Below are 26846 nucleotides of genomic sequence, written 5' to 3'. Positions count from 1 at the left end.
CGTATCTGATTTTTGCATTTACACTATACAATGCTGAAACTATCAAACGTAGACGTTCTGAGGACTACGTAGCAGTATTTCCGCCCTCCGCGGACTTTTTTCTGACTTTTGTGATTGTGGTTGTCATGGAGGCAAAGCGGCGACGGAAGGAGGCGTTGCCCTGGGCGCTCCTGAGGGGATGCACGGGGGAGTAAAAATGAGGGCTGGTCGGCCGTCTTATGTGCTTTCTCTGAGTTTTGAATGAGGAAGTGTTTGCAGACGTTGTGCTGTCCGAAGAGTTTGATCCAAGTGTTGAACCTTTCCTGCGCGATGACTTCTCTTTTCCGACCGTGTTCAGACAAAAAAACGGGAGATTTCCTCGGGGCTCTCTTTTCCGTTCTGAACCCTCAGCCTCACCCAAAGACTCCAAAACTTTTGGGGGAGACATCTTATTTTTAATTTACAGTTCTCCGACAGTCCCCCGCTCCGCGCTCACAGGAGAGAGGGGGGCTCTCTCCTTACATACACACGCAAGCACGCGTGTGCGCGCTCACACACACACACACTGTCCCCATCATACACGCCCCCCAAAGAAATAAACGGCTTCTAGCCTGCTGTTCCATAGCAACGGTGTCCCGCTTCATTAGTTACCGTTTGCGTCCGGACCGGGACCGGACCGGACAACAGCGGTTTCCAACTACGGTCTGAAGCCTGAGGCGGAAAGGTAACACACTGACAGCAAGATCAGCGCACAAAAAGCACCTTAATAAGTCATGTGATCTCAGTTGGTGGTGTCCTGAATTGATGTCACTGACGTACGACTCGATTTACTTGGGAATATCCGATCTGTCTGCTTACATGGCACACCCAAATGCACGTATCCGATTTGTTTCCGATTTATTTCCACATATGAGAGAGGCCTGTATCCGATCTGAGAAAAACGGAATCCACGCGCTTTTGTCCTGCTTACACGTTCACCGATCATATCCGATCTGTGCCACACGAGAGGAAAAAATCGGAATTGGGTCACTTGAACAATGCAGTGTAAAGGCGGCCTTAGAGTCCTGTTGATGTTGTACAGCTCCAAGCATTCAGTGATCCACGTGTGTGGCATTCTTGTAATCAATCCAGTAACGATTCCCCTGGGAATCAAACCCTGGTTTCCAGCATGCTAGTCATTCACCTTACCATCCAAGCTAAACTGTCAAAACTGTTGGTAAAAGGTCTTCCAGGGCCTGCTTGTGGCCTGGAGTAAACATGTACATAAACATGAACAAGACACAACATCCTGGACAGGTGTGCAGAACCACAGTGCATGCATGTAACTGTCCGGTAGATTACTATCACAGTGCTCACAAATGTCTAAGCTTCTGAGACCCATCTTGAACATCCTCTGTCCAGTGTAGTAAATTCTTTGAAGACTTTTGAAATGGACTGGTTGCAAGTTTGGACTAATGTGGGGGCGGGGCTTCAACAGGCTCTCCTGATGGATTATTACTACATTCTTGTGGGCAAAAAGGAGAAAAAGGAGAAACAGAAGGATTTCATCAAGAAACTGGAAGAAAAAAACATTAAAGTTAAGGTGAGTTTCCCCGAAATATTGAAATTATGAAGTGTTAAAACAAAAGAGAACTCATACGTGCATGTGTGTGCATGTTGGTGTAGCCGTATGAGCAGAAGACAGAGGATGGAGAAAACATTTTTTATGGCCTGCGAGCTGAAGAAAAGGTGTTCAAGAAATATCAGTACCTGCTAAGAGTCTCCGACACCTGCAACAATGATGACTCCATAATGAGCGTCAGCCTGGCAACCAGGTAAAACACACACACACGCACGCATACTCACACACACAATGTACAGACATGACACACACAGGTAACACACATGACCTGTTAAACCGTTTAATTTCAGCCTGTTTTTCAAATTAAAAAGAAAAAAAGTGGAACAATGTGACAAAAATTGATAATACACTTTATAGGTACATACATACACAACATATGACCAATAACATAAAAGATAGAAATAATGAAGCTAACCAAATAGTTAGAAAGATTGACTTCTTAGGTTCTTTTACATCAGACACAGCGGTCTTTTTTCGCATACCTGACATGTTTTGATGTAGGTCTTCCGTGTTTGTCAGAGTCGTCATCAGGTGGTAGTGATGTGATGTATTAAAAACAAAATGATTTTCCCCTATCCTATCCCTGGTACGGGGTACCAGGCCCTTGACAATGTTGTTCCTTGGGTGCTGTTTTCCTCTTTCCACACTGGGAGAGGGATCCCTGTGCTCTCAGGCAAGACCAAGAGCCGGAATTCACATTACATCTGAGCCTGGGGGTGTCGGTGTTCCTATGGTGTGTGTTCTGGTCCTTGCTCTCGAGCGCTGACCCTCTCCAAATTCCATTTATGGGTGAGCCTGGTCGGGTCATGGTAACATCATTCCTGGTGGATCCCCACCACTCTTGGGTGTCTTTCTCCTGGGCAGAGGAGGCCGGCTCCTGCCTTGTTCACTTCGGGTCTCCCTTTGGGGGTCCTGGCCCGTGCTCTGGGTTGGGGTGGGGGGATTCCCAGAAATCCAGGGTGGTGGTGGGTTGCTTGTCTGGGGCTGGGGGTGCTCTCCAGGGGCGGGGCCCCGCGTTGGGCCCTCCCGCGCTGCGGGAGGCTGCTCTCCTGGTTCGGCTGGGGCTTGCACTCTCTGTCCCCGGGTACATCCTGGCTCTCTGGCTTTGGAGGTCCTGCTGGCCCTGGCGGATGTGATTGTCTGGGCAAGACACTGAACCCAACCTTCCCTCCAGTGGAAGGTTGACGCCAGTGTTCGTCAGTAGAGCCGCCATCAGCGTGTGAATGTGACCGTGACTGTAAAGCGCTTTGGGCCTTTGAGGAAAGTAGAAAAGCGTTATGCAAGAATCCGCCATTTCCCATTTAGCAACCCATGATGGCCCTGATGCAGCAGCAGGGCAGCCGGTCTGCTGCTGTTTGGAATGAATGTAAGGAATGTAACTGCGCACAAATAAGGACATTTGTCCCCGGAGACCATTTTATTTGAGAACTTGTGGCTCTAAGGAAGAAAAGAGCTGGATTAACACATAACATTCCTCTTGAAGTGAAAAAGCGATACAGGGGTTCCCATCCTGGAGCAAAAGTAAAGGTGAACGCTAAAGGTGAGACTCTAAAAAGTCTCTAAAACCCTCAATTTGTCTATTAGAGAACTGAACTCTTGAGTCTGATGAAAAGCAAGGCTGGAATACGGCATACCATTCCCAAAGAGCTAAGAAGAACATAAAGAGGGACCCGTGCTGGAGCGATGAGGAGGAAAAGGGCCATCACCAAAAAAGAATGCAGCCAGAGATATAATCCACCAGTCCCGTCAGTGATGTAACCCCTGTGGTGTAACCCTGGACACTTCACTGTTAAAGAGATCGCCTGTTGCAGAGACTGTGAGCTTTTAGCCGTTAGCATTCGGCTTTATTACTTACCACGGGAGTTTACGCATGTCCTGGCTGTCTGTGTTTACATCCCTCCCAGAGAGCACGCAGAGACAGCGATGGAGGTGGTTGTTAATACAGTCTTGGAACTACAAGCACTTCACCCACAGGCACTTGTGGTCATCTCAGGGGACTTGAACCACGTCTACCTGGATTCCCCATTGTCACCTATGCAGCAGTATGTGACCTGCCCAACTTGCAGCGACAGGACTATTGATTTGTTTTATTGCAACATCAAAGATGCCTATCAGGCCACACCCCTCCCTGCTCTCTGCAAATCAGATCACATTTTGATCTCCTTAAAACCTACATACACACCTTTGGTGAGGAGACTTTGGTGAGCTCAGGGACTGACTGGAGCGTCCTGCTGGATCATTATGGAGAGGACATCGAGGGAGCATCTCAATGCATAACAGACCAGAAAAACAGACCATTGCTTTGCAAAAAATAAACCCTGGATAAAGAGGAAAGTGAAAGTGATCCTAAATAAAAAGAAGAGAGCTTTCAACAAAAAGGATCAGGAGGAAATGAAAAAGGTGCAGATAGAACTGCGGAGCTGCTTGAAGGCGGCAAAAAATACCTACAAGGACAGGGTGGAGAGGAAACTGGAGAAAAAACAACATCAGAGATGAGTGGGAAGGAATGAAAACCATCACAGGGTGCAAGAAGGTGACAGAGGTAGAGGGGGAAGGTGCAGAAAAAGCCAATGAGCTGAATACCATTTCAGTCAGACAACTCATGCAGTAGTAATAATATTTATTTTTCACATCTTTTAGTTTGCTTTCACATACTTTGTTGCTTTCACATTCTTTGACATTCACTTTCCTTTAAGTTAGCATTCACTTTCCTCCGTATAAGCATTTTACATTCCTCCAAGTTAGCATTTCACATTCCTTCAAGTTAGCATTTCACTTTCCTTTAGTTTGGCATAAAACTCCGTGCAATTCCCAGAGACAAATTTCCATAAACTTTTGGGTAATAACTACCCCCAACACCAATTTAATCAGGTTGGAAAGACATTAAATGTATATCAGTATGTAATCAGATGAAGTGTGTTTCAGAGGCATTTCATATTCAGACTTACAAGTATGACTGCTATGAGTGACCCGGCACCTTTGACCGTTGGGCCGCTCCCGTTCGAGTACAGCGCCAAGAAGGGAACACACTATCTAGTGGATCTGCTATGTGTGACCCGGCACCTTTGACCGTTGGGCCGCTCCCGTTCTAGTACAGCGCCACGAAGGAAACATACTATTTATTGAGTCTGCTATGTGTGACCCGGTACCTTTGACCGTTGGGCCACTCCCGTTCTAGTGCGGCGCCAAGAAAGGAACACGCTATCTAGTTGATCTGCTATGTGTGACCCGGCACCATTGACCGTTGGGCCGTTCCCGTTCGAGTATAGCGCCACGAAGGGAACATACTATTTATTGAGTCTGCTATGTGTGACCCGGTACCATTGACCATTGTGCCGCTCCCGTTCGAGTACAGCGCCAAGAAGGGAACACACTATCTGGTGGATCTGCTATATGTGACCCGGCACCAAAGACCGTTGGGCCGCTCCATTTCGAGTATAGCGGCAATTAGACGGCACAACTTAACATACAAGTCTGAAGCTTCCACTGGAATAATATAATAAAGCTTAAGTGATGTCCATAATTTAAAAGCTTCCATCTGGGAACTATGAACGAACTTAACGCTATAATTTTTGATGCTTCCATCCGGCTCATAAGATATGAGCCTAAGTAACCTTGAATTTCGGGCTACAAGCATATCGTAACACAGCTTAGAACGTCCTAATTTTTTGAGGCTTCCACCCGGCAAATAGTTTTCAATAAAATCTTATGAGATTTTGTATGCCATTCTGATACTAACATATCAGTTGATTCAAGTAAGATAACTCATTGAAACTCTGAAGAGGTTTACCACCCCATCACTTCAGTGCAGAGTAGGTGCGTGGAATGCAGTCGTCGTTGCATATCCAGATCAAGGTGAAGGGGCAACAATCTGCAGGGGGGCTGCAGGATAAGCAGAGACTTTGGAACTAGGAAACCATCCGACTTCGTCGAGGGCTTGACGTCATCCTCCAGAAACTGAATTGCTGACCGGGGAGTATGGGTCACAGGCTCAGGAAGCGATGCATAGATAGACAAAGCAGTATTAGTCTTGGCAATGAATACATAAATAATATAGACCTGATTAGTTTAGAAAGCTTAAGATGAAAGGGAATAAAGTCCTTTAAGAACAACTCTGAGAAAGAGACATCAAGTAGTGAGTTTAAAGAGAAGGTTCTATCTGTGTATTCATAGTACCATAGAAAGCCATTAGCACAGATTCCAACAAGAAAGACAGTCTATATGGAACCTGCACGTAATATATCAGCAAAATATATATTTTTATATATGCACCAATAGTAAGAGAGAAGTAACCTTTATTCATTTCCGGAGGGACGCACCTTAGGAAGGCCACAGAGGAGCAGGCGAATAGAAGGATAACCAAGGTCCAAGGATATTATGTAGATGAGGAAGGTCGCCATCCCACGTAGCATGGACAGCGGCTCGGCTAGATTTGAGGTTACATACTTGACATCATTGGTTCATAATAGGTAGACAACAAAAGCACGTATAACATAAAGTTAATGGCAAAGAGGTGCCTGGAAACCATAATGAAGAAATTTTGAGATTGAAGAGAGATCATAGAGTCTGATAGTATTTAAAAATGGCTGAACCTCATGCATTTAGAGGCGGTTAACAATAAGTCTCAAAAGGAGATACTCTTAGTAGAGTGTCATATGCCTAAAAGCAGGGCAGACTGAGGATTGGTTTGCAACAAAAAGTTTTTACTCTTGAAACTGAAGCTAGAGAGCATCAGTGAAAAATTCCACAGCCAGGAATTTAGCTTGTAATATAAGTTATTTAAACACTAAACTATGTTCAATGATGGCACATTACTATTTATTATCGCACGCTTGAAATAAGCTTTGTAATAATCTCTACGGCTGAATTCTCTCAGGACCACATGAGCCGTTGATGGACCATTAGAGCTGAATGTTTGGATTAGAAACGAAACATTTTCAGGCGGTCGGACATTCATAAAAGAAGCCTTCATACATTTTTTCTCTCCCCCAAAAGAGGGTGGAGCCACAAACAAGTGGAGGGAGACCGAAGCCCTGAAACAAACATCGTTATAACAAAACCACGCTAAGCGCAGAGAATTAGAGACCAGAAAAGCAAAACAGAAAAATCCAAAACAACAGGAACACGGGGGCCCAGGAAGGAACTACCCAGAACGAGAAAATAAGATGAACGGATGACAGTGGGAAAGGAAGCACACAGCAAAATACGGGTGGCCCAGTAGCGACCGATTCATATCTGACCTCCAAAGATGGGATAAATTACGTGCCGCACAAACGCGAGAGATCACAGAGAGGCAGAGAGGCATGCATCACAAACTAGAATGGTAAATGGCGTATACTTATATAGCGCCTTTCTTCCTACAAGGACAAAGCGTTTTACAGTCACAGACCCATTCACCCAGTCACACACACATTCACACACTGGTGGCCGCTCCGCTGCCAAACACAGGCCCCCGCCTACCACCAGAGGCAAGGTGGGGTTCAGTGTCTTGCCCAAGGACACTACGACTCATGGGCGTGCAAGGCGGGAATCGAACCTGCAATCTTAGGATAGTGGATCGACCGCCCTACCGCTGCACCCACGGCCGCCCAAAGATTCATGCAGAAATAAATCCAGACGGGCAGAGAACCATACGCATTCTTTAAACAAAGCAGAAACCGAGATCCAAAAAAGGAGTTGCAACCACGAAGTCGCAAAAGACTGGTGACGACAAAAATAGAACAGAGAAACACTTTTAAAAAAAATGCAAAACAAAGGGGGGCCAATAGAATTACACTAAGTCCAGCACAGGGCCTCTGAGAATTTAAGTCAAAAACATGACATACACAACAGCCGAAGGAAACTGACACATAACCCACCTAAGCCAGTAGACGCCACCGGGAGGAATGGAGAGGCAGAATAAAGGGAGCATCAGCAAATCAGCCTTCCCCAGCCATGCACTGCGTCCGGTGGAATAAATCATAGAGATGGCAAGGTCAGCCAAAGAGCAAAACAAAAACTGGACGGGTCACGAGGAAGAAGATGCTGATGACCCCCCCCACAAATGGAGGAACCGAGGTGCCGGCAGTTCTCACACAATCGCGTCAAACCTAAAAAACGTGTGAGAGGCCTCCTTAGGGCTGACTCAACTTTCTTATTTATTTATTTACTTATTATTTATGTTTTAATCACACTGTGAAGGAAGAGCAGAAGCGGCCGTGCTACAGTGACCAGTCTGGGTCTTGATTGTTTGGAGCCAACAGTTTTGTTTAATTTATTTATTTATCTACTTGTGTATTGTCACAGTCCAATGTGTTCTCAATAACAACTCCCCCTACTGAGCAAACACCCTTGCTTATATAGCCTTGCCCCAAGTGGATCAAACCATTACCGAAAGGATGCGGGGTTAACAGTTGAACACCCCTTTCAAAATGGTTTCAGCTGAACATTCAAAATGGCTGCCAAGCATCTTAACAAACATTCGTCCAAACATGCCCTGGTGAGGAAGCAGGGGAGCAGAAAAACTGGTAAAATTGAGTGGACACAAGTTGACACACACCAGTAAGAAAATGCGACTTTGTAACACTCACAGAAAAGACAAGTCCATAAACTCACCAATCCAAATGCAGGTTAAACTAGTAAATGTGCAAAACTTCAACAGAAAAGAAACCAAATAAAGAGCCACCACAACAAAGCCAGCGCCGAATGAAAGCCCACACAGCGGAAACCAGACCAGGTGTTGAAGAAAATGAAGTGCTGCAGTAAAGGATGAACAACTTACACACCTGGACTTAAATAGGATGCTGCACAGGTGAGTTGATTAACTGACCCACCCTAGGGGAGTGGCCTAAGGAAAAGCCTGCCTGAGTTGCCTGCCCGAAATGCTCCCAAGGTCGCTCACTTTTAATAGGTTTGACACTTCATTCCATTCCCCCCACTTCCAATACCAGCCCGGTCCGCGCTACACCCATCAAAGTGCCCTTCCCACTGCTTGTCCTCACCTCTCAGCCAGAGGAGGGCCCGGCTACTCAGGCTGCTCCTTCATCATTAATCAGCCATGACCTCTTTCTTCCCATGTCCTCTACATGTGAGCCACACCCTCCACCTGCAGAATGTGCTCCCCACTACATCACAGAACATCAGGTGAGGAGGGAACTGCAGAGACTGAACATCAGGAAAGCTTGGGTCTCCTCTTCAGCACCCTTTCAACCTAGGCCTAAATGTGGGACATGTTCCATCCCTCTGGAATACCTGATGTTTTGTTCCTCTCTCCAAAGTCAAGCATCCTAAAGAAAACAAGGACTATCAGCCTGTAGCACTGACCTCACATGTGATAAAGAACTTTGAGAGGTTAGTGCTTCAGCAGTTGAAGCCAAAGGTGCAGCATGTCCAAGATCCACTGCAGTTCACATACAGGGAGAGAGTAGGGGGGAGGATGCAATCCTCTACTTGCTACACTATTCCCACCTGGATGAAGGAGGTGGCGCTGTGAGAATGCTTTTCTTATTTCTTCTGTGCCTTTAACATCATCCATCCTCACCTGCTGCAGGAGAAGCTCACCAAGATGACTGTGCAACCATTCTTGGTGTCGTGGATCATGGATTATCTGACCAACAGGCAGCAATATGTCCGCATGGGGGGGTCTGTCTCCAGTACCCTCAGCTGCAATGTAGGGGAACCACAGGGGACTGTGCTGTCTCTTCTTTTCACGCTGTATACGTCCGACTTCCACTATAACACCTCGACCTGCCACATGCAGAATTTCTCAGACAATACAGCTATTGTGGCCTTCATCAAAGGAGAAGAGGAGAGGGAGTACAGGCGGCTGGTGGAGGACTTTGTGGCCTGGTGCAGGGAGAATCAGCTACAGCTGAACATCCAGAAGACCAAAGAGATGGTTCTGGATTTCAGAAGGAAAGCCTGAAAACCTCAGCCCGTGCGGATAGAGGGAGAAGGTGTGGAGATGATACAGACCTACAAGTACCTGGGGGTTGTGTTGGACCACAAGCTGGACTGGACTACCAACACGGACCAGCTTTACAAGAAAAGCCAGTCCAGGGTGTGCTTGCTCCGGAGGCTGCGCTCCTTTAACATCTGCACTAAACTGCTGCACGTGTTTTATCAGTCAGTGGTGGAGAGTGCTCTCCTCTATAATGCTGTGTGCTGGTGCAGGCGCATCAGGATCATCAAGAGGGCGAGCTCTGTGGTGGGACTGAAGCTGGATCTTGTGGAGGAGGTGGCAGAGCAGAAAACTCTGACTAGGTTCAGGGTCATCATGAGGAACCCCCCCACACACACACACACACACATGAGGCCTTCACCAGGAGGAGGAGCACATTCAGCAACAGACTGCTGTTCCAGCGCTACGCCACAGAAACACTGAAGCACTAGTTTGTTCTTTGTGCCATCAGGCAACACAACTCTCTGACAGAGCATCTTAAAAGTAATTTCTTGTAATTTTATTTGTTTGTTTTTACTGATTTTAAATGTATTAATCTATTTTATCTTTTTAATCTGTTGCTATTTTTACTATTTCTATTGTTTTTAATGTGCGTGTATGTTTTATGAGTGGTAAGAAGATGGCCTTTTTTGAAATTCCTTAGGCATGATGATGGATGGATGGATGGATGGATGGATGCATGGATGGATGAATGGATGGATGGATGGATGGATGGATGGATGGAATTTATTCCAGGATTATAGTCCAATCAATAAAAAGGAGTACACAGACCCACTACATTAAAAAATACAGTGTCAGGAATACAAAAGGTACAGTGTACAAAAGGTACAGTATATGAAAAATTACATATACATACCACACCATAAAAACATTAGTTGCAATGACAAATAAAAAGACAGTCCCCCAGTGTTTCCATAAATTTGACTGGAAGTGTACGGCAGTAAATCTAATGTTACTCATAGCCAAGATGAGAGTATTCTCTGAAGTATTTAGTCTGCAGATAAACCTAGAGAGTGCTAATTCTGAGAGAAACGAACAGCTCACTGGCACTCGTCCTCATTGGCTTATTTAAAAGCACTCTTAGAGCATCATTGTACGCCACCTGCAGCTTTCGCATACTGGTACTTTTATAGTTCGCCCAAAGATCAGCTGTATACAGAGGAGTGCAAAATAATGTCACCTTGACTCCTTCTGTACACATACCAAACTTTCCAGAAAGAGTTTTGGCTTGGCCATATACCACACGACACTGCTTGAAGATGTCTGCGTCATCTGACAAGTCTTCTGAAATGATATGCCCAAGATACTTCATCTTATTAGTACACACAAGCACAGCATTTGACAGGAAAAATCAAGGTATTTTTGGTTTTTGTCTTCTTTTGTCAGAGAAATCATAATCAGACTTATTGTGCATTAAATATGATGTCATTATCAAGCCCATAAACTGAACAGATGTTAAGCAATTTTTGAATACCAGCAGTACTTGGACTCAACACAACTAGATCCAGCATACATCAAATGGTTGATAATGAGATCTCCAGCCACACAACCAGTGTGACAGCCGTTAAGTGTAAGAGACAATTCATCCAAATATAAATTTAACAGAATAGGAGAGAGAATGCCCCCTTGTCTCACCCTGTTGGTGGATTTAAAAGGTTCTGACACCTGGTTTCCCCATTTAACCTGCACTGTTTGTTGAGCATACCAATCCCAGAATACACACAACACATTTGGGTACAGGTCTCTTCGTCCGTTTCATGAATCATTTCTTATGATTTACTCTGTCAAACGCTTTAGAGGCATCTAAAAAAACACAGAAAAACAGAGGAATTTAGACTCCTATATTTGTACATCATTTCTTTAAGAGCATGTATACACGTCAGTACCAAGCTTTTCTTTAAACCCAAATCGATTGTGAGTCGTGTTCACAACGTCTGTAATCATGTCCAGCAGGATTATTTATTATAGCCAGAGCAATTGGTCTGTAAGTTTCAGTGCTACCAATCTTTCCAGCTTTGTTTTTTAACACTGATACTAACATAACAGCTATCATAGAGTCTGGTAAAAATCCATGAACAAGAAAAGCTGTAAAACACATTGCAAGTAGTGGAGTTACCCTTGGACTGGCAAACTTGATATGCTCAGAAGATACCCCATCAAGTCCAGTAGCTTTCTTATTAGCCAGTCTGGAGATGGCTTGGTGAACATTATGTGTTATGATTACACCAGTGATATTAGTGTCATTGACTACATACCGTAATTTCCGGATTATAAGCCGCTACTTTTTTCCTGCGCTCACAGCCCTGCGGCTTATTCAGTGACGCGGCTAATTTATGAATTTAATTGGCGGCCGCCATGTACTTACATTCGGGCTCGGTGAATGGTTTGAATTCCCCATCTATCACCAAACACAACTGATTTGTTTTGTAACACACCTCTAAGCAGCCAAACAGCATGGACTTGACTTTAGGTCTTAGACACTTCAGTCATGGTTCGACAAAATGAAACACGCATGCCCGGCCACATCCCAGAATCCTTTGGTGCCATTAGACCCAACGTGCACGTGATCGCCGCTACAATATGATGAAGCTTTCAAGTTAAAAGCAATCGTTAAAAGCAGCGTGAAAAAATCCCCCATCAGTAAATGGAAATGCCGGTCAGCTGCGTGACGGAGAGAACAGCGCATGCTCAGAAGTGTATTTACCTCTGAGTCATAGTGACTCGGCTGGCTGCACGTAAATATGTGTGAATAACATCAACCTTTATTTTGTCGGGACACGACTGGAAACACAAATCCATGTGGTCGTTTTTACGTTTACGTTACGTGTAATTTTGCATTGAAAAGCTCACAGCCGCCGTGTGAGCTTTTCGGATAGGAAGGGGAGACAAGGAGCCCGCTTGGCGAGCGCGGAGCGCAGAGGCGTCCGTGGAGCAACAGTGTTTGTTGTGAAAGGAAACTTCTGACGAACGCGCCGCGCTGAGGCGCGCGTATCGCGGAGAGGCGCGCCTTTCAGTCGCCGCTGCTTTATTTTACTGGTGTTTTTTTAACCAGCCCCGTTAGTACCATAATGCTGACCCTTACCCTAACCCTAACCCTAACCCTAACCCTCGAACCTGCTTGACTTTCCCTGCATGGGTTTTGCACCGGCACTAACCCTAAGGGATGGCTCAGAGGAGCGTTTTACACTGCTGCTCTGCGCCCGGGTCTCGTCTCTGGATTGTCAGGTTAACAGACTAAGGCTAGCAGAAATGTTTCTAGAAAGAAGAGCGGCACCGTCCCGAGTGGGATGGACGCCGTCTCTCCGCATGAGACCGGGATTCCCCCAAAACGCGCTCCAGTTATCCACAAAACCAATGCCGTTTTCTGGGCACCATCTAGAAAGCCAGCAGTTAAATGATGAAAAGCGGCTGTACATTTCATCACTGACTAAGTTTGGCAGGGGACCAGAGAAAATTACAGTGTCGGACATCGTCTTAGCCAGTTTACACACCGAAGTTACGTTTAACTTAACCACCTCTGACTGTCTCCGTCGGGCATCATTACCGCCTGCGTGAATCACGACTCGATGGAACCTGGACTTACTCTGAGCTAACATCCTAAGGTTCCCCTCGATGTCACCAACTCTGGCCCCCGGATAACACCTGACAGTAGCCGCTGGGAGCTCCACGTTTCTAACTTCAGAAGAGCCTATAACCAGAGTTGAGTGTTCAGCGGGTTTGTCGCTGAGGGAGGAGAACCTATTACTAACGTGGAGTCTCGGGTGCTCTAAGTTTTTGCGTTTAGCACTATGTTTCCTCCCAACCGGTACAAACCCCTGACTGTCTCCCGGCTGTTGGGAGGGCGCTGGGGTGCTAACTAAGTTAGCCCTGGTAGCGCGGCCCGCCTCCTAGAGAGGAGGAGAGGCGGCTAGACTGGTGGCCATGCTAGGTTCTAAGCTAGGCTAGCGGTGTTTAGGTAAAGAGAAGTGGTTTATTTAGCAAAATGAGAAAGTGGACAGCAAGCGGTTTAACAGTAGTGTATTCACTACTAAAAGGTACTAGATGTGAATATTAACCCAGATAACCCTTAGAGTAAGCAATAGTAGTCAGGCTAATGCCAAACAAGAGAACAGCAGTCAGACACGACTAGCACCGGAAAAGGCTCACCCGGAAATGACGTCACAGGAAGAGTCTCTACTTCCTAAAAGTAGGAGGTCGATCAAAGATGTTTGAGTTTCTTGGATATCAGTATTCAGCTGCTCCAAATGAGAAAGCCTGTTAGTGGATGATTTAGTGATTTGACATTCCAGCTAACAAATTCAACTGGGCAAAAACCAAATTGATTATTTGATAACTGACTAGCAATATGATGGGAAAAGCAGTATTATCGAGGCACTAAAGTAAATACAACCTACAACCATGAGAACATGAGATGAAAACAGGTAACCCAACCATCACCAACAGGAACATGGTGATCATAAAATACCCTCTTACACAAAGTCCCAACATTATGTGATGGTTAAAAAAAGATTTCAGAACCTAGAGGCCTTTTAACATTAAACATTCAGATTAGATGCCAGATCTCCTGGTCTCCTTATGATCACACGGTTCACTCTGTAAGTATGCATGTATCCCCACCCCCACGTGCACGTGCACACTGCCACACTGCTCCCTGTCTGCTTCATCCCTCCTCCTTACCTACAGTGTATTGATGGACAGATATTTTTCGCTCATTTTAGTGTCAGATTTTCACCTTTGATGTAATATTTGTCTTTCCGGCAGATCTGGTATAATTGTTACAGCTTAAAATAATAACTTATTTAAATGAGCAACTTGGCACTTGTAACCCCCACCATCCCCATCTCTCTCCCATTTTTCTTCTACCCCCCTCCCCCTTCACACTTTTCCCCTCTCCCTCCCCACACACACACTAAATGTAACAAATAAATAAAAAATAATTAGAAAACAAAAAGGGGTTTATACAAATCTACACTCTGGTTTCTCAAAGTTCTATAACCTCTAACAACCTATAACAACAATAACAACCTCTTTTTGTGATAGTAAAACGTATTCAACACAAAAGGTCTTCAGCTCTGATCTGTTTGCTCAGCTGTTGGACAGAACAAGTTAAAAAAAAAAATCACAAAAAAGGAAAGAGTATGGCTCATTCCAAACAAAGTCTACCTATTTACTCAGATTACTAGAACAGAATAGAACAGAACAGAACAGAACAGAATAGAATAAAATAGGAACACGAGAAGCATCAAGGGAATGGGTTCTCACTGGGAAACTGAGGCATGGGCCAGTTTTTGAGCAAAAAAAGGGTTACCAATGCAAGATATAAGTAAAAACTACCAGGCAATGAGAGATGACTACATGGCTAGGAATCTATTTTGTAACAACAGTTGAAACTTCTGGAAAAAAGGGAAAGTTAATATTTCTGGCATAAATTCCATTCCATCTGTGGTAGACGGGGTCTCTGGCACTGAAAAGATTTTAGAGCTATGGCGACAACACTATATAAGAATATTTAACTGTGTCCAGAGTGATATGTACCGTAAATTCCGGGTTATAAAGCGCACCCGATTACAAGCCGCACCCACCTATTTTCACGTGCTTAATTAGTTTTGTACATACACAAGCCGCATCAGAATACAAACCGCTGCCACGCCAAAGCAGTCCTGACTCCCAGAGTGAGTGTGGCTCATTACCACACAGTGTGCGGGTACTGCCTTGACTCAAGCTCATGAATCCAAGTATACCCATATCTGAAACAGCATGGAGCTCTATTCTGTTCACAAGTTCCTCAGTTATGGGTTTTTTTATTTTATTTATTTATTTATTTTTTTACTTATTGAGAATCTAGGTATCATACATAAAATTACTAACAGTAACCATATAATCAACATTAAATCCCTCAGTTATGATGAGGAAATTTACATCTGCGATCCCCCATTTCCCATGAGTCTTAGGGGCTAAAAGCGGGGCCAACGCCCAGCTCGGCACACTGTTGTACGTGTTTAAGAATGAGCAAGTAGCAGCAGTGCATGGAGGGGTGAAAAGGAACAGCTCTCCTTCCACTTGTGTCGCGGCAGCATTATGGTACTAACGGGGCTGGTTAAAAAAACACCAGTAAAATAAAGCAGCGGCGACTGAAAAGCGCGATCTGTCCATCAATACACTGTAGGTAAGGAGGAGGGATGAAGCAGACAGGGAGCAGTGTGGCAGTGTGCACGTGCACGTGGGGGTGGGGATACATGCATACTTACAGAGTGAACCGTGTGATCATAAGGAGACCAGGAGATCTGGCATCTAATCTGAATGTTTAATGTTAAAAGGCCTCTAGGTTCTGAAATCTTTTTTTAACTATCACATAATGTTGGGACTTTGTGTAAGAGGGTATTTTATGATCACCATGTTCCTGTTGGTGATGGTTGGGTTACCTGTTTTCATCTCATGTTCTCATGGTTGCAGGTTGTATTTACTTTAGTGCAGGGGTCGGGAACCTATGGCTCGCGAGCCATATATGGCTCTTTTGATGGTCACATGTGGCTCGCAGACAAATCTTTAATTATAGTTTTTTTTTTCATTAGACCAGTCCTTCTCGGGCGCGATGCGATGTCAGAGGCGCGTAGTAGTAGCAGTGCTTAGAGAGAGAAATCTGCGCCAGCGCTATCAGTTACTATTATTTCACAGAGTTTGTACCAGCTGGAAACCTGTGAATTGCGTGCCTAAAACTACGCGCTCCCGTCTCTGAGAAAGAGCGCGCAGATGCGGGGACGGGATGTGTGAGGGAGAAAGCAGAGGGTGGGGCTGAGGTGTTGTGGGGACAGGCAGCAGGTGAATCGCGCAGGGATTGTAAAAACGTAAAACCCACTGCCTGTCACTCACTGTGGCGTGTGAGTGTGTGTTTGGCTCCCCGTCTGCATGTGAGCAGTCTTTGTCACATCTACAGAACATTCAGACCTAAGATCACGTTAAAGTCTCAACGCCTGCGTGAAGCAGAAACTCACCACGTATCAACCGGACTAGACCATCAGCAAAACTACCACGAGAAATACTCATCATTTATTAGCAACAGAATAACAATGTTATTAAAAAAGAATCCACAGACTTATTGTACTTTAAAAATGTTGAAATTAAATCAAATGCACACATTCATTTGTATATTTAGTTTTAAACAAATTGTCGCGGACTGAGTTGGATGGCTGTTGGGCCGCGTTAAAAGTTCTGGAGTTCATTGAACGCATCGATCAAGCAGAGATCTGATTGGCCCTCAGTTCTGTCGCTCAGCCTGTTGTTAGGTAGTTTGGACCAATGGGGTTCAGCTATGGGCCGAATAAGGGAAATGGGAGGGCTGCAGCGGGAGCAGGGGAATATAAAGTTGGGAGAAGCGCTCTCGTGTCGGCGGGAGAGATTCAGGGGTTGCTGAATTAATTGAACGGCGTTTGTTGCGGTCTGCAGTAATCGGAATAAAGAACTTTAAAAGAGGTTAAGTCTCCGTGCCTCAGTGTGGGAAAGGGACACTACATAATTGTATGGCTCTTTCGAAATTACATTTCAAAATATGTGGCATTTATGGCTCTCTTGGCCAAAAAGGTTCCCGACCCCTGCTTTAGTGCCTCGATAATACTGCTTTTCCCATCATATTGCTAGTCAGTTATCAAATAATCAATTTGGTTTTTGCCCAGTTGAATTTGTTAGCTGGAATGTCAAATCACTAAATCATCCACTAACAGGCTTTCTCATTTGGAGCAGCTGAATACTGATATCCAAGAAACTCAAACATCTTTGATCGACCTCCTACTTTTAGGAAGTAGAGACTCTTCCTGTGACGTCATTTCCGGGTGAGCCTTTTCCGGTGCTAGTCGTGTCTGACTGCTGTTCTCTTGTTTGGCATTAGCCTGACTACTATTGCTTACTCTAAGGGTTATCTGGGTTAATATTCACATCTAGTACCTTTTAGTAGTGAATACACTACTGTTAAACCGCTTGCTGTCTACTTTCTCATTTTGCTAAATAAACCACTTCTCTTTACCTAAACACCGCTAGCCTAGCTTAGAACCTAGCATGGCCACCAGTCTAGCCGCCTCTCCTCCTCTCTAGGAGGCGGGCCGCGCTACCAGGGCTAACTTAGTTAGCACCCCAGCGCCCTCCCAACAGCCGGGAGACAGTCAGGGGTTTGTACCGGTTGGGAGGAAACATAGTGCTAAACGCAAAAACTTAGAGCACCCGAGACTCCACGTTAGTAATAGGTTCTCCTCCCTCAGCGACACACCCGCTGAACACTCAACTCTGGTTATAGGCTCTTCTGAAATTAGAAACGTGGAGCTCCCAGCGGCTACTGTCAGGTGTTATCCGGGGGCCAGAGTTGGTGACATCGAGGGGAACCTTAGGATGTTAGCTCAGAGTAAGTCCAGGTTCCATCGAGTCGTGATTCACGCAGGCGGTAATGATGCCCGACGGAGACAGTCAGAGGTGGTTAAGTTAAACGTAACTTCGGTGTGTAAACTGGCTAAGACGATGTCCGACACTGTAATTTTCTCTGGTCCCCTGCCAAACTTAGTCAGTGATGAAATGTACAGCCGCTTTTCATCATTTAACTGCTGGCTTTCTAGATGGTGCCCAGAAAACGGCGTTGGTTTTGTGGATAACTGGAGCGCGTTTTGGGGGAATCCCGGTCTCATGCGGAGAGACGGCGTCCATCCCACTCGGGACGGTGCCGCTCTTCTTTCTAGAAACATTTCTGCTAGCCTTAGTCTGTTAACCTGACAACCCAGAGACGAGACCCGGGCGCAGAGCAGCAGTGGAAAACGCTCCTCTGAGCCTCCCTTAGGGTTAGTGCCGGTGCAAAACCCATGCAGGGAAAGTCAAGCAGGTTCGAGCTTTAGCTTATGTGCTGAAAGACAAATGAAAGGAGCGCGTCATAGAAACCTTAAAGTGACAGACAGCAGTACTCACAAGCAGAATTATGATGTCATTAAATGCGGTTTATTAAACATTCGATCCATTTCCTCCAAGTCCCTCTTAGTTAACGAGTTAATCATTGATAACAACCTCAGTCTTTTAGCCTTAACAGAAACTTGGCTCCAACAGGATGACTATGTTAGATTGAATGAAGCAACCCCCCCCCCCCCCCCCCCCACACACACACACACTTATGCTAACTATCAGAAATTCAGGATTTCAGGGAAAGGAGGTGGTTTGGCAGTAATATCACAGTCTAGCTTACTTCTCAGCCCTAAAGTTAAAAATGCTTATAATTCATTTGAAAACATCATATTGTCACCCAAACAGAAAGACTCGAAAACCTGTTTTATTCATAATTATTTATCCCCCCCCCGGCCCATATTCAGAATTTTTAACTGAGTTTTCCGACTTCCTATCGACTATTGTCTTAGATTCTGATCAAACTATAATATTAGGGGATTTTAATATTCATGTTGATGACCCCAGTGACTGCCTAGGAAAGGCTTTTGCAGCTTTATTAGATGATGTTGGTTTCACCCAAAGTGTGAATGAACCCACTCACTGTCATAAGCACACCCTGGACCTTGTTCTAACCCATGGGATAGAGATCAGCCAGCTGAGTGTCCTTCCTCTTAACCCCATCATTTCTGATCACTTTATGATTACCTTCCAGTTTACATTAGAACATCCTTCTGCCCCAGTGAATAAGAAACAGCTTAGAAGAACCTTAACTGACCGTTCTGTGTCTGAGTTTAAACACACAGTTCAGCCAGTACTTAGTGATATTCTGAGAAAATACTCTGAGTCCAGCTCCCATAGCATCAGTCCTAGTATAAATGACCACTTTGTTAATGATGCCTTACAAGCCCTCAGGAGTACACTCGATGTTGTTGCCCCCCCTGAAACCTAAGTTCGTCAGACAAAACCCAGTAGCACCGTGGTTTAACGCTGAAACTCGTTCTCTTAAACAAGAAATCCGTAAGTTGGAAAGAGAATGGCGCCGCTCCGGTTCAGAGCAGTCTCTGGATATCTGGAAACATAGCCTATTAAAATAAAAAAAGCTCTGCGTAGAGCTAGAAGCCAGTACTATTCAACCTTAATATCAGAGAATGGAAACAATCCAAGATTTCTTTTTAGCACTATTGCTAAACTAACTCACAGTCAGAGCTCAGTAGAACCACATGTTCCTGTTTCTCTCAGCTCTGATGATTTTCTTACTTTTTCGATAGTAAAATCTCAAATATTAGACATAAGTTAAATCAAGTTATTCCTACTATCAGCCCAGAACAGGCTGAAGTGGTAGAAATGGAGGCATCCATAGAAACCTCTGTAACATTAGACTGCTTCACTGCTGTGGATCAAGCTGAAATAACATCAATTATTACGTCCTCCAAATCCTTAACTTGTCTGTTAGACCCAATTCCCACTAGACTTTTTAAAGAAACTTTTCCCCTAATTAATGATCCCATATTAACAATGATAAATGCCTCTCTGGAAACGGGTTACGTGCCACAGTCTTTTAAATATGCAGTTGTTAAACCTCTAATGAAAAAGCCCAGTTTGGATCCTAGCATCTTGGCCAACTATAGACCGATATCAAACCTGCCCTTTATTTCTAAAATCCTAGAAAGAGTTGTAGTTCAGCAGCTTTAGCGCCACCTACAGGACAACAGCCACTTTGAAGACTTTCAGTCGGGGTTTAGACCTCACCACAGTACGGAAACTGCACTAGTTAGAGTCTCTAATGACTTGTTATTGGCCTCAGAAAAGGGACTACTTTCTATTCTGGTCCTGTTGGACCTCAGTGCAGCCTTTGACACTATCGACCACAGTATTTTAGTCCATAGACTAGAGCAGGACATAGGGATCAGAGGATCTGCTCTCCAGTGGTTTAAATCCTATCTGTCCCATAGGTATCAGTTCGTTAATGTAAATGGGCATTCCTCTCAGTACAGTCGAGTTAACTATGGAGTCCCACAGGGCTCAGTCTTAGGACCGATCCTGTTTTCACTTTATATGCTACCCCTAGGAAACATAATCAGGAAACACAGCATTAATTTTCATTGTTATGCCGACGATACGCAGTTGTATTTATCCATGAAGCCTGACCAGAATGACCAGATAGAGAAACTGAACGCCTGCATCAGTGACATCAAGACCTGGATGACAATTAATGACCTCCTCTTGAACCCAGAAAAAACTGAGGTCATTATACTAGGTCCTAAAAACCTCAGAGATACTCTGTCTGCTCAGATAGTCTCCCTGGATGGCATAAGTATAGCCCCCAATTCCACAGTTAGAAACCTTGGGGTTTTATTTGACCAGGATTTATCATTTAAGGCTCACATATCTCAGGCGTGTAGAACTGCCTTTTTTCACCTGCGGAATATTGCTAAGATCAGAAATCTACTTTCTAAGAGTGTTGCTGAAAAACTCATCCATGCATTTGTTACGTCGAGGCTGGATTACTGTAACTCCTTGTTAGCAGCGTGTCCTAAGAGTTCCTTAAGAAGTCTCCAGCTTGTTCAGAACGCAGCAGCTAGATTGTTAGCTGGAACTAGCAGAAGAGATCACATCACTCCTGTGTTAGTTTCGCTCCATTGGCTCCAAGTTGATTCCAGAATCAAGTTCAAGATCCTCCTGTTAACCTATAAGGCCTTACATGGAATGGCCCCGTCCTATATTAAGGACCTCATAGTCCCTTACCATCCAATCAGAACACTTCGCTCACTAAATGCAGGACTGCTTGTGGTTCCTAGAATTAGTAAAAGTACGGTTGGAGGTAGAGCGTTTAGCCACCAAGCCCCTGTTTTATGGAATAAACTCCCAGCTCATGTAAGAGAGGCCGACTCAGTTTCTACATTCAAAGCTAGACTGAAAACATTCCTCTGTGGACAGGCTTATTGTCAGACTAGTTAGTATTGTAGCCGGTTCCTTCCGCAGGTGCGTGCCACGACGGCAGAAACAAGAGCGAAGACAATAGAAAGGTTCAAGCCCTTTTATTTTTATATTGTCAAACCAAAGCAGCGGCACAGAGACAGCAACTCCACGACACGACACACCGCAAAACCGGAAACGGCCAAGTGTTACATCCCACACACACACCTGCTCTCCTTATATATTGTATCACGCCCCCCCAAACCAAATCCCCATTGGTCACACTTATGCCCCCCCAAGAAAAGATCAGTGCCCCACTGATCTGCCATCAGATGGTAACACCGACCTGGGCAAACGAAAAGGGTTAGAGTGTAACCCTGCAGTGGAACGAGTCGTCCGGCGAGGCCCAACAGGCCCAGACACTATGGGTGCCAACTGTGTGTCATCTGCTCCCCCTTCAACCCCACATGCTGAGGGAAGCACTGTGGGAACTGGCACACACGGTGTGGAAGTGTCAAGAGAAGTAGCTGAAGCCTCAGCCCCACCCCTACAAGAACTAGGCCCACGAACCTCAAGACTGGACCCAGTGATAGGCACAAGGACACCAATCACGGAGTCATCAGCCTCCCCATTGGCATCTAACTCACCATCCACCTCTGCCACAGGGGGCACTATCACAGCCCCACTCTGTACAGTGGGACCACACAGTCGTAGTTCATTACGGTGAACATTGCGGATTGGCCCAGAGGAGTCGACAGGCGCAACCGAGTACACAGGCGAATCCCCACCCAGACGCTCCAACACTTTATGGGGGACAGGAAACCACACATCCTGAATTTTATGCCTCCCGGGAAACCGCCTGTTTCTCACGTACACCAGCTGGCCCGGCAGCAGGGATGCATCACCCCCTACATGGCCTGCATAAGCACGACGAGCTTCTGCCGCTTGGTCCAGATTCTGGCCCGCCTGCTGATAAGCCCAACGCAGTCGCTCCTGATGTTCCACCACCCAAGCATGCTCGTCACCCTCAAAGTCTTCCCTATCCTGACCCAGCCAAATATCGAAAGGCCTAATGGGGGCCCTCCCAAACATCAGGAAATATGGTGAGTAACCTGTGCTATGGTGTTCGGTGGTGTTATACACATACAGCAGCTCAGGAAGGTATTCAACCCATCGTCTCTTCTGATGTGGATGCAGTGTTCTCAACAGGTCATGTAGAGTCCTGTTAAAGCGCTCACACTGCCCGTTTCCCTGAGCATGATAGGGGGTCGTTCGGCTTTTCCTGATCCCGTATACTTTACATAAACCCTGCACCACATCTGCTTCAAAACACCTACCCTGGTCAGAGTGTATCCTAGAGGGGACACCATAGGGCTGGATCCAGTGCTTTACTAGGGCCTTAACAACAGTTACTGCACGCTGATCACGGGTTGGTACTGCGACAGTAAACTTGGAGAAGACATCAGTCATGATAAGGACATTCTCACGCCGGTCGCATGAGGGCTCCAACACTGTGAAGTCCATAGCCACAACCTCCAATGGCCGGTAAGCCAGCAAATGTCCTTGAGGTGCAACTACCTGTGGGTGAGGGTTCTTAGAAACAATGCACCGCTCACAAGTCTTGCAAAAAGCCTCCACGTCTCTGTACATCCCAGGCCAGTAAGCCCGACAACGGACCAGCTTAAAGGTTCGCTCTACTCCCTGATGCCCAGCTACGGTGTGCATCTGATTGAGTATCTCATCCTTCAAAATGGCTGGCAGTATGATCTGCCTGATCTGCCCTTCACGCTGTCCCCAAAACTGCCGATACAGCACCCCATCCACCTCAACAATCCGCTTCCATTGTCTTAACAGCTCTACTGCCCTGGGACATAATTGACGCCTCTCTGTCCGGCTTGGCCCCACACCCCGATCCCAAAACCTCCTAAAGGTAGAGATCAAACCATCACCAGACTGCAACCTAACCAGGGCCTTAACGTCCAAAGTGGGAAAACTGGTAGTGGAGCTAGTGTTAGGCACACCGACTGAACCTGTATGTACCTCCTGTTGCCCCACATACTGCCGAGAAAGAGCATCGGCACCTTTGTTCTGCCTGCCAGGCCGGTAGGAGATCTGAAAATCAAACCGGGCCAGCTCAGAAACCCAACGTTGCTCCACGGCACCGAGTTTTGCACTGTTTAAATGACAAAGAGGGTTGTTATCAGTCAGGATTGTGAACTTGCTACCAATCAAATAATCACGGAATTTTTCAGTAACTGCCCATTTCAAGCCCAACAACTCTAGTTTCATGGCACTGTAGTTCTCCATATTCCGTTCCGAAGATCTAAGACCCCTACTGGCAAAAGCCACGGGTCGGAGTTGTCCGTCCACATCTTGTGATAAAACAGCCCCTAGTCCTTGGTGACTCGCATCTATTTCCAGAACAAAAGGTTTGCAGAAATCAGCATATGCAAGAACGGGTGCCGAGGTGAGTTTCTTTTTCAAACATTGAAAAGCCTCCTCACACACGGAATCCCATAATTGCTGAAACCCATTGGTGGGCCGACCACCCTTGCTTGTAGATAGCAATGAGGCCAAGGCATGGAGAGGTGCTGCCATCTTGGCAAAATTCTTTACGAACCTCCTGTAAAAACTTGCAAAGCCTAAAAAGGACTTTAAGTCTTTTAAGCAGCTTGGCCTCTTCCATTCTACAACAGCTTTAATTTTGTCAGGATCTGTAGCTACCCCGGCAGCTGAAACCAAATGTCCAAGGTATGCCACTTCAGATTTCAAAAAGGAACACTTTTGTAGTCTGACTTTAAGATTGTACTGTTTTAGACGGGAAAACACCAGATCCAGACGCTCTAGATGTTGCTCAAAAGAAGAGGAGAAGATGATTATATCATCCAAATATAACAGAAGGGACTGATACCGCTGGTCACCGAATAATCGCTCCATTAATCGCTGAAAGGTCCCCGGAGCGTTACACAACCCAAATGGCATGCGTGTAAATTCAAATAGACCAAATGGTGTACAAAAGGCTGTTTTGCAGCGATCCTTTTCAGCCATTCCCACTTGGTGGTACCCACTAGCTAAATCGAGGGTAGAAAACCATTTTGCCCCATGAAGAGCATCCAAAGACTCATCAATCCGCGGAAGAGGAAAAGCATCCTTTCGTGTATTTGCATTTAGTTGACGGTAGTCAACACAAAGCCGAAGTGAACCGTCTTTCTTGTGCACTATAACGAGAGGAGACGAATACGGGCTACTGCTCTCGCTGATGATGCCCTGTTGCAACAACTGAGTAATGTGTGCTTTGACTTCTTCATACTGACTAGGGGGAATCCGTCTGTAACGCTGTTTTATGGGGGCATCATTCAGGACAGGGATTTCATGCTCTATCAGGTTAGTGAATCCCAGGTCTAATTCTGATTTTGCAAAAACATCCTCATGTTTTTTCAAAAGCTCCCTTACCTTTCTGGTCTGTTCTACGGTAAGTCCCTTTAGGTCAAGATTGCCCACCTCTGATCCCGCAGTCAGCTGTTCAGTCCTCACATCCACATGCTCCTGTACCACAACTCTTTCTTCTCCTGGACTAACACGTTCAAAGCTGATGCCAGATGTACCGAGTGGCAAAACATCCACACAATGTAATGAGCATAGTCGGCTTTGCGGCCGAAGCTCCACATCTGAACATCCAACATTAAGCACTGGGATGGCCACATGGCCATGGTCTATAGGGACTAAAGCCTTGGAAACAAGCAGTTCCCCTGGCAATCCCCCTTCTTCCGCGCTAAGTGCCTCCACAAGAGCAAAAGCATCTGAGGAGGAGTGGCCAAATTGTAAAGTTGCTGGAACAAAACACAGTACACCAGCTGGACAAGTAAAAGGAACAGTGGAGTAAACATAAGTGTTCGTTGAACCAACCTGGTGAGACTGGCAAACTCTGAAGGCATTTTGCCATGCATCAGGGACCGAATGACTGCGCGTTTCATAACCATGGCCTTCACTCTCATAAAAACACTTAATCACGTTCATCCCCAAAATGCAGGGGACAGTGTTTTTACGTTGCCTCATAAGGTTTGTCTCTGGATCTTTGACCACAAGGATCCCTCTACCTTTTATGGTGACACCAAATGCATGAACATCTCTTTCAAAATAGCCCAAATAAGGTATACTTAAACCATTTGCGGCAGAGAGTGAAAGCCATTCACAATTTTTCAAAGACGGACGGAAATGTTTATTGAAAAATGACTCAGTGACTGTTGACACATTTGAACCCGTGTCCAAAAGACATTTCACCTGTACATCACCAATGAAAACATCGACAGTGGGACAAACTCCAATTAAACATTCAACCTCGAGTGTGTGAGATTTCTTTGCTTCAGAGCCCATCACATCCCCTCCTGTAGTTGGGCTCATCACCACAGGGGCAGAGAGTTTCCCTGTTGCTCGCCAACAATGCCCGAGTTTCCACGACCAGAAGTGTTACGTGATGCAAAAACGGTCTTATTTCCCGGTGCTGCCCATCTACACTGACGAGCAATATGCCCCGCCCTCTGACACCTAAAGCAGATGGGTTTACCTTCCGAGTCGAACCGTGGTTGGACCCCCCCGACCAGCTGTCTGTCCGATCTCTACTGACAAATCTGACACCTTCTTAGCCAAGTCAGTAATTTGTTGCTGTTGCTGCTTCATAAGGCTGATCATTTCTGCATTTGGATCCACAACCGGCTTAGCTGTAACCACGTTTACATTCTGGACCTCCTTTTCCCCCTCAACCTGACACACATCAGCTCTACGTCGGCTGTAAGACGCAGTCGCGTCCCCATCCTCCCACAGCAAAGCTTCTTTTCGTAGGTTGAAAAACGAGATGGCAGAATCCTGGCGGATGATGCGCTTTAACTCCCGTCTCAGAACCGAATCCCGCACATTCTCAGCAAACTGATCCCGCAAGGCAAAATCACTACACCAAGTGTAATTTACTTCACAGCGGTTGATTTCATCAATGATTGCCATGAGCGCGTGTGAGTACTCACGGATCGTTTCCCCGTCACGTTGTTTTCTATCAAAGAAAAGTTTCTGCAGGCGAGTCAACGAAGAAGGTTGTCCATAAATTTCTTTTAGTATCGCCAGCACACAATCCGGGTCGGCCCTTTCTGCAGAAGACCGGTATTTTATTTCCTGCTTGGCCTCGCCCCCAAGATGGTCATATATATACATTGCCTTCTCGCTCTGCTGAAAATGACGGAAACTTAACACCGAGTTAATCTCATCCAGCCATTCATAAAAGTCCGCACACGAACCCCCGGAAAAAGTGCGGCATTTCTTCTCCTTAGGGAGGTAAATGACACAGTCTTTCGGCCCAGTTGATGACGAACCACCTGCTGCTCCGTCCAATTGGGACGCCGCCGCCGAACCAGACCCAGCGGGTGAAGCTTCCTGCTCCCGCAGCTTCTCAGTCAACGCGTCATTCATGTTCCGCAAGGCGTCCATGGTCGC

The 26846-nt window shown here is 45.7% G+C and overlaps 1 protein-coding gene across 9 annotated transcripts in view; it reads left to right on the top strand.

Moving 5' to 3' along the window:
- LOC105357636 (uncharacterized) overlaps positions 1-26846 on the top strand; it is a 545012-nt gene that overhangs the window by 193298 nt on the left and 324868 nt on the right. For all 9 annotated transcript variants that reach the window (XM_078944705.1, XM_078944708.1, XM_023953741.2 and 6 more), the window contains 2 exons: positions 1457-1561; positions 1645-1793. In XM_078944705.1, the coding sequence (XP_078800831.1) occupies positions 1457-1561; positions 1645-1793 (254 nt within the window). The remainder of the gene's footprint in view (positions 1-1456; positions 1562-1644; positions 1794-26846) is intronic.

Source organism: Oryzias latipes, chromosome 3 (genome assembly GCF_053564925.1).
Source record: "Oryzias latipes strain Hd-rR chromosome 3, Olatipes_Hd-rR_3.1".
NCBI lineage: Eukaryota > Metazoa > Chordata > Actinopteri > Beloniformes > Adrianichthyidae > Oryzias > Oryzias latipes.
Note: the sequence above shows the minus strand (reverse complement) of the source record. Positions and strands in the feature narration are given on the sequence as shown.